The sequence below is a fragment of the Wyeomyia smithii genome, chromosome 2, assembly GCF_029784165.1.
Source record: "Wyeomyia smithii strain HCP4-BCI-WySm-NY-G18 chromosome 2, ASM2978416v1, whole genome shotgun sequence".
Classification (NCBI taxonomy): domain Eukaryota; kingdom Metazoa; phylum Arthropoda; class Insecta; order Diptera; family Culicidae; genus Wyeomyia; species Wyeomyia smithii.
In genome coordinates this window covers 3,210,928-3,223,030 of record NC_073695.1, presented here as the reverse complement: position 1 = coordinate 3,223,030, position 12,103 = coordinate 3,210,928, and the positions used below count along the sequence as shown (strand labels likewise).

At 36.3% G+C, this 12,103-nt stretch overlaps 1 protein-coding gene across 1 annotated transcript in view; it reads left to right on the top strand.

Moving 5' to 3' along the window:
* Positions 1-12,103, top strand: part of LOC129726064 (uncharacterized) — a 139,047-nt gene that overhangs the window by 74,555 nt on the left and 52,389 nt on the right. The window contains exon 3 of the mRNA XM_055682658.1: positions 5,812-5,882. Within this exon, the coding sequence (XP_055538633.1) occupies positions 5,812-5,882 (71 nt within the window). The remainder of the gene's footprint in view (positions 1-5,811; positions 5,883-12,103) is intronic.

Below are 12,103 nucleotides of genomic sequence, written 5' to 3'. Positions count from 1 at the left end.
CAATGGAAGAGTAAAACAATGAACATACACAAACATGATAGAGCAAAAATCTTCTAGATACGAAAAGTGAATTCCTGGCAGGAGCGGAAAAGATAATTTCGAATAAGTATATAATTGATTAGAGAAGAGAAAAAAGAAGGATGAAAAAAAGTAAAGAAGGGTCCAAAAGTGAACGAGAAACAAGCTATGAGGAACAAATAGATGGAGACGGTAAAGAGGAATCAAAGAGAAGTATGTGAGTGGTCGTATATAGGAGTTAGAAAAAAGTAAACTACTAACCAAAGTATAACCAGAATAAAAGAAGAGTAACAATAATGATGATAAATGCGAAAGAAAAAAAAATAGAAAATATAACAAATAAGTAAAAGAGAAGCTAACGAAAAATGAAAGAGGTGAAAAGAAAGCAGAAGCAAAAAGAAGCAAAAAATAGCAAAAACAAAGCCAAAATAATATGAGAATAATGAAAAGAGAGCAACGTAAGAGTAAAAGGACACCAAGAAAAAGGCAACAAAAGAACAAAAGAAGACAAAAAAGGCAAAAAGAGCAAAATGGAAGGAAAACGAAAATGCAGGAGGTGGAGGCTACAAGGAGACTGGAAAACGAGACCAAAAAGAGCAATAGAAGAGCGAAATATAACACATGAACAAAATTAAACAGAAGAGAGAATTAAAAGAAAAAGACGAACAATAGAATGACAAACTGAAGGTAAAATAAGAGTAAATGAAAAGCACAAGGAGGGCAAAAGTGAATTAACAGAAAACTTATAAGTAAATATAGTAAACTAAGGAGTAATGTAAGAAGAGCAAAAGAGCAGTAAGAAAAGAGCAAGTCAAGAGTAGGGAAAACTAAACAAATGTGAAAGAAAATAAAAAAATGAGTGAAACAAAAGTGAAAGAAGATAAGAAGAAGAGCAAAAGAAGACGAAATATGAACAAGATATAAGTAAAAAAAGGGAAAACGAAGAAAAGAAAACTATCATAAAGCTAGCAATAGAAGAGCTAACAAAGTAAATGAGGAGCAACTTGAAAGCAAAATAACAGAAAAAAACAACGAAAAATTGGACAGAAAAAGTAGAGTAGAGGAAAAGATCAGGATTAGACTCACATAGGGAGTGCACAAAAAAGCGAAACAGAGGTTGATGAAAAGCAGAAAAAAAGAAGAGAAAAAGATGAGGAAAAGAATAAAACGAACTAAACAACAGCATATGAGTAAAAGTAAAAAAATAACTGTAAAACGAAGCAAAAGAAGGCTCGAGAGAGAGCAACTGAAAAGTAAAAGAAAATCAAACTAGAAGTAAAAAAAAGGGAAAAAGTATAACAAATCATGAAAGAGTAGAGTGAGAGTAAAAAACCAATGAAAGGCACAAAATATTAATTTAAAAAAAAACAAAAGACGAGGAATAAATGAAGAGTGAGAGACTAACAAAGAGAAGCAAACGAAGAGTAAAAGAATAGCGAATGAAAAGCGAAAGAATTTTAAATCAAAAGAAAGGAGTAATAACAGAAAATTAAAGTTCAAAAATAGAACAAAACAGGAGAAAACCAAGAGTATGAAAAGTACAAAAGAAAAGCTACACAAAGGAATAACAAACAAGCGGAAGAAGAGCAAAAGAGTAGTAAAAGAGAGTAACTGGAAAGTAAAAAACTTAACAAATGTGAAAGCAAAATAGAAAACGAGTGAAACAAAAGTAAAAGAAGATAAAAAGAAGAGTAGAAGAAGACAGAATATGAACGAAATATAAGTAAAAAAAAAAAGAAAACGGAGAATAGAAAACCATCAAAAAGCTAACAAAGTGTAAACGAAGAACAAATCAAAAGCACTATAAGAACAGTAAAAACAAAACGGAAAGTTGGACAGGAAAAGAAGAGCAAAAGAAGAATAAAGCAAAATAAACAACAGCATATGATTAACTGAAAAAATACCAGCAAAACGAAGCAAAAGAAGACTTAAAAGAGAGCAAATGAAAAGTGAAAGAAAATCAAACCAAAAGTGAAATAAAAGTGCATGGGAATCACGGATTGATGAAAGAGTAGAGTAAGAGTAGAAAATCAAGTTACTAAATGAATTTTGCTTTAAAAAAAGGGGGCAAGAAATGAAGAATACTAGCAGAAAGAAGCAAACGAAGACTCGAAGTAGAGCGAAAGAGGAGAAAAAAATTAAAAGAAGGAGATGAAAAATAATAGAAAATTAAAGTACAAAAGTGAAAAACAGAGTATATAAAAAGAGCAGAGATAAAAAAGAAAAGACGATCAAAAAAGAACATTCGAGAAAAATAATTATTGAAGGTAAAAGCAGATTCAAAGAGGATAAAAGAAGAGCCAGATATAGGCGAAAGTTTAGTGGAAGAAAAAAAAACAAAAATTAGATAAGCAGATAGATAAGAGAGCTTCGTAGCCGCAAGGTTTCAGAGTCCGCTTTGATAAGCTAGTAGTCGTGGGTTCGAATCTTAGTAGAATTAGGCCATTTGGTTGTCAAAGGACTTTAACATGGGTTCATTCTCAGGCTCTCCACCACATACCCTTCCTTCATGCTGAATTCTATAGTACCTTTGCTGACTTGCATCCTAACAAAAGAGTCCCTCTTATAATAAACCTGTTCTGAGTAACGTATAATAGCTCTCTTCAGGGAATTGTAATTATGACGCGGTCTTGTCTGGAGGAACGAGGTTTCGATAAGACTCCTTCCTCTTGACAAAATGAGTCCTTCTTATAATAAAACTGATTTCAGAAATATTTACCCTCTACAGGGAATTGTAATTGGCGATATTGGTACGAGGAACAAGGTTTCGATGAGACTCCTTCCTCTTGACATAATAAGTCCCTCTTAGAATAAACCTGGCCAGAGAGGAACGTTAGCCTCAGTTCAGGGAATTGTAATTTGGCGATATTAGTAGGATAGAAAAGAGGCTCGGCGGTATAGTAGAACAGTAAGCGTATCATTCACTTCAATAAGGATACTGCCAATAATATGAACTGCGGAGTACAGAAAACACCTGGGCAATATCATAATAAATCAAAATGTCTCTGGTCGCAGTGATGAGTCCTCACAGAGGAAAAAAAGTAAATAGATGATTGAGAGAAGATCAGAACATAAATAGACGGGCAAAAAAAAATTAAGAAAGATAGAAGAAGAGCCAAAGAAGAGTAAAATATCCACAAAATAGCGTGAAAGTAGAGTAGAAGATAAGTAGAAGAAGAGAAAACGAAAAATAGAAGTCGTGCAAAAGATTATTAAATAAAGAAGACAAGAAAAGCGAATGAAAACCAAAACAAGAGCAAGAGATCAAAGATAAGCAAAATAGAGTGAAAAAGGAGCTAAATAAAAAAGAGAGAAAACCACAAAAAAGATAAAAGAAGAATAAAAGAAAGGATGAAAAAGAGCAGAAGAAGAGCAAAAAACGAGCGAAACAGGAGCAAAAGATGAATGAAAAAAGCGTAAACGAAAAATAAAATATGAATAAATGTGAGCTAAAACATGTTAAAAATGTTGAAAGTCACAAATGAAGAAATTTGAAATTAAACAATATTTGGAAATTTCTTTCAAGTGATTTGCAAGAAAAATCAAGAAAAGCAGTATAAATGGTCAAGTATTATTTTGTTTTAACGAGTTGTATACTATGTTGGCTTCGGACTAAATCTGTATAAACATATGTTTTATTTCACTGCGTATGCTTTTTCATAACATATTTCTGTAATATAATGGCCATGATCAATGCAGTACTTAGAACCACAAGCTGGCCTGTTTCGGTGGTGTTCCGGATACTCCTGGATTATTGAACCGAAACTCACTCAAGCGAAATCAATAACGATTTGAAATCCGCAAAGTAGCCCATTAATGACCATATCGAGCGTCTAGGTCGATATACGTCACTTAGGAAATAGAAAAAAAAATCGTGAGTGTTGTCAAAATCGAACAGGGTCTGTATATGTAACACCTCAATTCTTGTTTCTAATATTTAAGATAATGAAACAAATAAATACCTAAATCAAATCAAATTCTATTATATTTTTTGGAAAATATTTCCTTTAATCTCTCGAAGCAAAAGCTGTCTTTCTAATGGTCGTTTTGATTTATTTTATTTGGTTTTTACATCTTCGAGATAATCAATATAACATAATTTATTATTACGTATATATGTATAACAAACGCCGACAAACAGTCTAAAGACGATTTTTAATTTATTTCGTCGGCACATGTATGTGTGCAACATACTATAATAGAAAACTCACTGTTTTGAATGAGAGATATTGAAATAACAATTGGCTCGATCATCCGGAGCGAAATGTTTTTCAAAACTCCGGATAATCGAGTCCGACCTGTATTAATAAACCTGTAATGACTAGAACCATATCAAAACCTTCATTATCTTTACAATTGTGACCGCTAGAAGTGGCCACTTCACGCTAGCAATTAAACGAGACCGCGGTGCAGTCACCCATCCGATCCGATGCGGATCCGTCACTAATGCGGCAATCAACAAAGCATTAGTAATGGGGCCGCAAACAATTTACGCTCCCAGTCGTGAAACGACCTCCAAAGCGTAACGCCAGCTAGAACGCGCGCGCGTTGGCAGATGTGGGCAGCACAGAACGGGCCGGGCGGTAAAGGCCATCAATACTCTGGCAGCAGCCTCAAACATGAATAATGTAGCGGGAAAAATAAATCCAAGATGCTGTTGCTGCTGCGTTACATGATAGCGCAGCGCACGTGCAAAATAAAGTTCAATGTCATTGCGGCGATCGCTCGTTATTTGTTACACTTTCAACTGGTCCATTCCGGTGACCGCCGCTGGTGGTGGCGACGACGGCTCGAGAGAACAAGAGAAGGCTTGGATAACGTGACAACCCTCAATTTTATTCACAGTTATGATCGCGGTGTGAAACGGAAACCGATCGTCATGCCGAGCTGTGGGGGGAAGATTTACGAACAGTTGCATTCGCAATTGCCGGTAAGTGGTCCTTGGGGTGTATTTATTGGATTGACCCCATGGCCAATAATCGATCGATCGGCATTCATTGAGAATCGTAACAACATCGGAATCAGGTTCTCTGAACCTGACTGAGCAATGCGCTGGTAATTGCTATTAGCGTAATAATGTGAAGGAACGCAACAAGGGCGGCGGGGCGGTGGTGGGTGGTTATGAATGTTTGTTCCCTTAAGCGGTTTCCAGTTTGTTCATTGAGTTGTGTTTATTAATGCGTACGACGGGCACTTGATCGAGACCGCGTGGTGCGAATCTGATTGATTGTTTGGCCGACCTTGATTTTCGATCGGTTTTGTTCCTGTTTTTTGGGCAGCTGACTGCCTTGTTGGTATTTTGATCAGTTTGATCATCAATTTTTAAATATACTTAAAATTAACACACAGGCGAACACTAATCGAAAAGAGGGTTAAGGGGTACAGGCTTTAGTTTCACCGACACGGTCCATAATAGAAGGAATTAAGTAACCGTTCATTATTCAGCAAAATTGGCTGCATTAAATTAAACTGCAGACAGCAGCAGCAGCAAGGCGCTCTTCCGCCCTAATTGATATGCGAAGTCGCATTGTTTACACATAAGGCCCGCTGCTAAATGGGCGTCACATGTTGGCGTTAGAGTAATGTATAATTAAGCGGGTGGTCGCGCCTTCCCACTCCCAGTGCGATCATTTCGTTTAATCAGATTCAGTTATGAATCATTTCTGTTGACTGCTGCTGCTGGTTGATCTGACACGGAGAGAAGCCGACAGCGGCGGCTTTTGTGAGAAGATTGAGTGCAATTGTTTCCATACCAACCATTCACTTGTTATGTTTTTATCGTTTTTGTTTCAGGTTCAACGAAAACGTCATTCGTGGCCGGAAGCACTTTCAACGTATCTTGGCATCTTGCCTATCCACACCGGGTAAGTCTGTTTGATGGATTGTATGTACGTACATTTTGGTTGCCATCAGCGTATCCGCTGTTGGTTGGACGATAAAAAAACGTTTTATTGAGTGGTGTTAGAGATTATTGTTATGCAATGTGACATTGACGCTTCTGCTCTTAGTGGCGCTCGGCAATAAAGTGGAGCCGGAAAAAAAGTGTTTGAAATTAAAATGCTTAACGTATTTGTTTTTTGTTTTTTGTTTTACATTCAGTTAAGTCAAGTAGCTTGGATTGAGTCGCGATGAGAGCGCATTTTGTGGTGCGTGGGATTTTGGAGTCAATAGTACTTTTTGCGAACTAGACTTAGCTTTTCAATCCACGCACAAAACTGACGAAAAGCGATAAAATCTACATGGTTTTTGCAGCACATAATAATCAATCATCAGATTGTTATTTTTGGAAGTTAAATTAAAAACATCTTTACTAGAAGATGTTTGATAGAATAAGCACGAATAAGTTTATTTGTAAAGATTGCATTGAATTTATCAATTACTACTCCATCACGTCCATCACGTAGATCAATGAACGGAAGGGACACGATGCTAATTCAATACTTGTTGTTAATTGAAGCCGGATATACTTCTGAACTCTTCACAAGTATCACGGGAACGGATGTTATGTGTTAGTGTCATACGTAGGGGAGAACCGCACAAAACGCACCAGTTGGGTAAGATGGCCCATGTTATGAAATCCCCAAAATACTCGTTCGTGGCTTTTAATGACGAATTTTTTCGTTTTTCTCATATAATCCCAGCTTTCCTACGGTTTCATATCAAGAAGTTTGTTTGTTTGTATGAATATTTCAATTTATTTCAATTTTAGGCATGTTAAATTGCTTTTGATTTTACTTCTGCTTCTCTCTTCGCGTACTGATTCCTGCTAGTAGCATATCAGCCTTTTACTTTGGAGCATACTGACCTTTGTTCTGGTGCGTCTTGGTAACGGGCTTGTTTGGTGGCAATGGTAATTTTTACCAGAAATAACTTCGGAATCGAATTATTCTATAATTAACTGCGTCATTAACATGCATTATATAGATCCTACAATCATCTCACACGTTCAATGTTGCTTAAAAATTATTGAAAGCGCTGTAAATTGCGTCAATGCTAAACTGGTGCGTTTTGTACATACCTTCCCTAACTGAAACTGTCGTATAGTATGAATGGAGACGTGAGCTGGTAAAGCAGATCCGGCAAAAATAACTGAAAAAGAATCTGAAGAGGAATAGGGTGTTGTATCATGACCGAAACAATCGGAAAATGTGCCAAAACTGGAACAAGTTTTCACATATTCGAGATTACTCCACTATTTAACGGAATTTTTTTTCAAATATTTACCGGTATTATCCAACAACTTCTTCTTATGATGTTTAGAAGGTTTTATTGAGATTTTTGAAGTAATATTATTAGTCACGCAAAAGTTGGATGGTGCGGAACAACATCAACATCGTGTAAAGTTAGAGCATCTCCTGAATAATTCTGAAACCAGCACAGCGAATGTGTGTTGTTCATAACGCATTTAATGCTCTAGCGTATTTTCAATGTATTAGACAGCTCAAAATCATTACACTTATAAAGTATTAACCGATGCTAGTATAGTAAGCATGCTTTGCACTGGTGTTGGTGATATTTTTTTAAAAAGCTGCTATCGTTAAAGCAGTGCAACCAGTTACCAATACTGATGCATTTGGTATTGACTAGATTAATGCAAATATTAACTGATCGATTCACCTTCATGATTCCAGTCATTCAAAAACATCATCGAACGAATAACAATTAAAAAAAAACATTAGGTTTGTTGAAAACATTTTGCATTTAACGATGACTCTGGTTTTGTTCATACGCATTCGATTTCACGATACTGGCACCAGCGTCAGTAAATCCAACAAGGCTTGCTATTGGCGGTTTCGTTTGCTGACGATGATTAGGAATGCATTAGCCTTCTGTATGCACCGACTCACACAAGTAGGCGACGGTTTTTGTTAGCATCCCAAAACTGATCGTTCGCCTGAAACCGAAGTTTACCGAAACATCACGATTTTTGAGTGTATGATACATATTCTGATTTCGCTCTCTATCAATGTATTCATTGCCCAACTGTTGCGTTATGGATTCAACACATTTGTTGCGCTAATTGCAGAGCAACGAATGTGCGTTTTTACAGGACACATCGGATGATTGAAGCTTGAACTTTTGCGTGTAGAAAAGTTTTAGAAAATGATCCCTTTTCGAGCCCAAATTTGTCCTTACGATTGCTGTTATGCCTTGTTTTTAAGTAGTGATATTGGAATCAACCGATTAAAAAATGCAATATATTTTTTGGTAAAATGCTTCTATAGCATCTAAATATAATGTGGGAATACTTGTTGTGCAAAATATTTACTTTAAAGTTGTAATTATTGGTGAAATGCGAAGGCCTGTTTTGCATTAAGCTCGGAACAGCTTACTTCTGAGACTTCACTGATTCACTTTGCCTGTGTTTGATATAATGATGGATTCCACGTGCCTAAGTACAATTATTGGAAAAGTTTTTGCTAGAAAAACATTTTTCCTTGAAAGCCCATATTTTAAAATGTTGAATTTTTGTTAAAAAAGAGCTAAATTGTTACTAGTTGTTCCTTCTAGCAAAACAAAATTTGAGGCCGAACAAAAAAAACCAGACCTTGTGAGAATTTCTGATGGCCAGATCAAATATTGATTTTTAATATACATAGTTGTAAACTGCCGCTATTCGCATAGCAGTCCTATGTTCTTGCTTTTTGCGAGAATGGGTCCATTTTGGCATGCTCTTCAAGATTAATCATTAAAAAAGTAAGGTTTGATTCCCACAACCTCGATTTTATTGGCTATTCTTGAAGAGCATGCCATAATGGACCCATTCCCGCACAAAAACAAGAACACACAAAATTTTACATAGGACTGTTATGCGAATAGCAGCAGTAAACTGCTCGAGAAAACATAAAAAGTTTCAAACTTGGCCTTATGTGACTGGAAGTTTCTGTGAAAGCTGGGAGAATATAATCTTTAAACAATGGTACAAAACGCTTTAATTAGACTGAGAGGATCATAATAACATATGATTAGGGGTCATTCACAAAAAACTGAAAAAAAAGTTTACAAAACTAAAAACAATAAAATTAGTTGAATTATTTATCGCTGCGATCTTAACAGTTGAACCTTGGTAAAGCAGTGAATTCGCCGTCGCTGGGCGATTGCGTGCTCTACTTCATTTCTACTTAATTTTGAATCTTGTTTACTTTAACATAGTATTAACTTGTTTTGTTTTATCCTCTACGAATATGCTATGTGTAAAAAAAATGTTTTACCTTCGAAAATATTTTTTTTCCTAAAAAGACAATCTTACGTAAGATTCGTGGGGGGGAGACGGGTAATGCAAAATCTTATTAAGCCTTATGATGGGGGGCGGGGGGGGGTCGAGAATTCCGAAAAAAGTGCTTACATAATTAATGGCTGACGCCTTGGAATTTAGCCAAGAAGGTTATAAAAGCTGCTTAGTTATAGAAGAACCAGAAGATAATAAATATTCGTCTAAAAATATACAAATATTTCTCATTACAAGACTAATCTTTCTTGGTATTCGCGAAAAGTTTTTCAAGAAAGGTTGATCTTGTGATTGCCATGAAATAGCTCATAAACAATGGGTTGTATGGCACAATCTCACCCCCATTGGTCTAATTTCACCACGGGCTGACGGTAATTCTAATGAGACGATATCAGCGGCTATGGGTGAATGGCCAACAGTATTCCAAGTAGAGATTCACGCTATAAACGAATGTGATTCTTTCACAGTAAGAAAACTTCATGTCGCATCGCATAATGGGTGACAACTAAAAATTTGGAATTTTTTTCTATAGCTGTCAAAAAAAGGTGGAAGAACTTAAAGAAAAACTAATTTATTTTTCATTAAGATACATTCACTGTGAACTAACAATTGGTTGTGGAATGTCCACGGTCCTTACAAAAAAAAAAAAAAGAATTTATATGGGCATTTGTCCCAGGGGGGGGGGGTGGGTCATAATCGTTAAAAATCTGTCCACGTGGTATGTGGATGGCCCCTAAAAGCAAAGCGAAGCCTTGGTGCTACATTCCGATTCGGAACTTGACCTTCTGTTTATTTATACACAGACTTCGCAGCCGACTGTTTAGTGTACAGGACAATTGCGGGGCTAGCGCTACGATCCTACTGACACTAACATTCTCTCCCGAGCCGAGACTCGCACCTATGACGGCTGGCTTGTTAGGCCAGCATCGTACCTCGAGACCAACTGGGAGATGGCCCCTAAGGAACTCAAAATCCAAAAGAAATCTTCGATTGAACGACACGGAGGTGGATTCGTTGGGTTGCGTATTTGGGGTACAAATGGAGTCGAGTGGTTGTTCAGAAATGTTTGAGTTTTTTTGACGTACAGTGATGATATTTTCTCTGGCAAAAAAAAAAATTTTTTTTCATCTGTATGGTGTTTTTGAAGAAATGGAATCATAATGTTGTTCAAACATTAGCTCTACTATAAATTTTGATTGACACCCAAACCACTAGGCTTGAAACACGATTTGACAAAAAGGAAAAAGTCCTTTTCTGTCCACTACTCTAGCCGGTCTTCTACTACCTTCCTAGCGGTTTATAGTTAAGGTTTGCAGGAAACTATACAAAGTAGAAACCGGAAGATTATCGCTTTCAAATAGGTTTACCGTGAACTTTTTACGAAAATTATTGTGCAGTTTATAGCGAACCTTAGCGCTTGCGGAATGCTCCTTGTTGGGATGTCATTTTGAACCGCACTGAGTATGCAAAAACAAAACAATAAATATTGGCATCAAGAGGAAAGATAGAGCTTTCAAATACATACTCTCTTTCTTCTCTGAGCGTTATAAAAATTATTTAACGATTTTAGTTTGGGCCGAAAATAAACAACAAATGAACCTGACGATCCTTCTGGATAGTTTTTTTTTAAATTGAACGAATACTAGATGAAGGGTCAGCATGTTTTAGAGCCAGAAAATCAAAATTGGTATATTTTTCATCTGCCGCAAAATAGCGCACTATGGTGGGGCAACAAAACATAGAAATAGATGAAAATAGAACAAATTAAATCTTATTTTTAGCTAGTATCAGAGGAAACCAACAGGAAATAAAGAGTGTCTTGATATCTTGGTAATTGTTTTCTTGGATTGTTCTAAATATTAAGCCTCCAATCGTACTGCACCTCTAGAAAACTACGAATTGAATGTATATTAGAAATTCAAATCGGTGTGTTCTTGATACAAAACAATAATTCGGATACTGAGAAACTTTTAAAAATTTCTGGCAGCTTAAAAATATATTTATCATTTCATAAATTATCGGAATCCTATCGTTTTGCAACTGTCACGGACCCTGCGTTCATCAGGGCTTTATTCAAAGTTTTTTTTTTAAGAGTATCCAAAAAGCGGTACTAAATAGCAAAAAGACGGGACGGTCAAAAATGGTCGAAAAACGGTACTGCCCTGTTCAAGACGATACATCTGGTCTAAAGTAGGATAGCAGTTTAAAACTAAAATTTCCATATTATTATTACTATATAGTTAAGCCTTTCGTCACGAAAATTAGATGCTCGTATCATAAAATCTCTTGTTGAGAAGAAAACTCTCTACCACTTCTTTTTTAGCAATCCACAAAATAGGAATCTCCATTGAATGGCGAAAGTTTAGTAAAGGCAGCTTTCAAGCTATTAGTGACGAGAATAACATGTTATGGTTAAGAAATCTGTATGGGCTAGTCGCTAGTCAGTAGCCCTAAAATTTGTGAAATGTCTGTGGACAGTTCGCACAGAGAGAACAAGAAAAAGAAATCTGTAGCACTTTCCTCGCCGGATCGGACATCTGGTTGACGGTTGGCATTTCTCGAAGATGTGGAGGTCTAATGTAGACCCAGTTTATCTAGTGGCCAGTATCCAGCGGTTATCAGCTGGTAAATTTAGTGCAGAGTACACACGAAAGGTGATGAGTTGAGTGGAGACACTGTCACGTCACGGCTTTTGGGTGTTACGGTCAAAAATTGGTCAAACAAAAATGTGCGTAAATCTTTTTTTTTTTACTAAAAAATCAAATCATGTTTCTCAGTCAAGTTCAATTCGTACAGAATAAAAGAAAAATATTGTCTCAAGCTTCTTCTTGAGGTTCTGCTCTGGTGTGTTAGAAA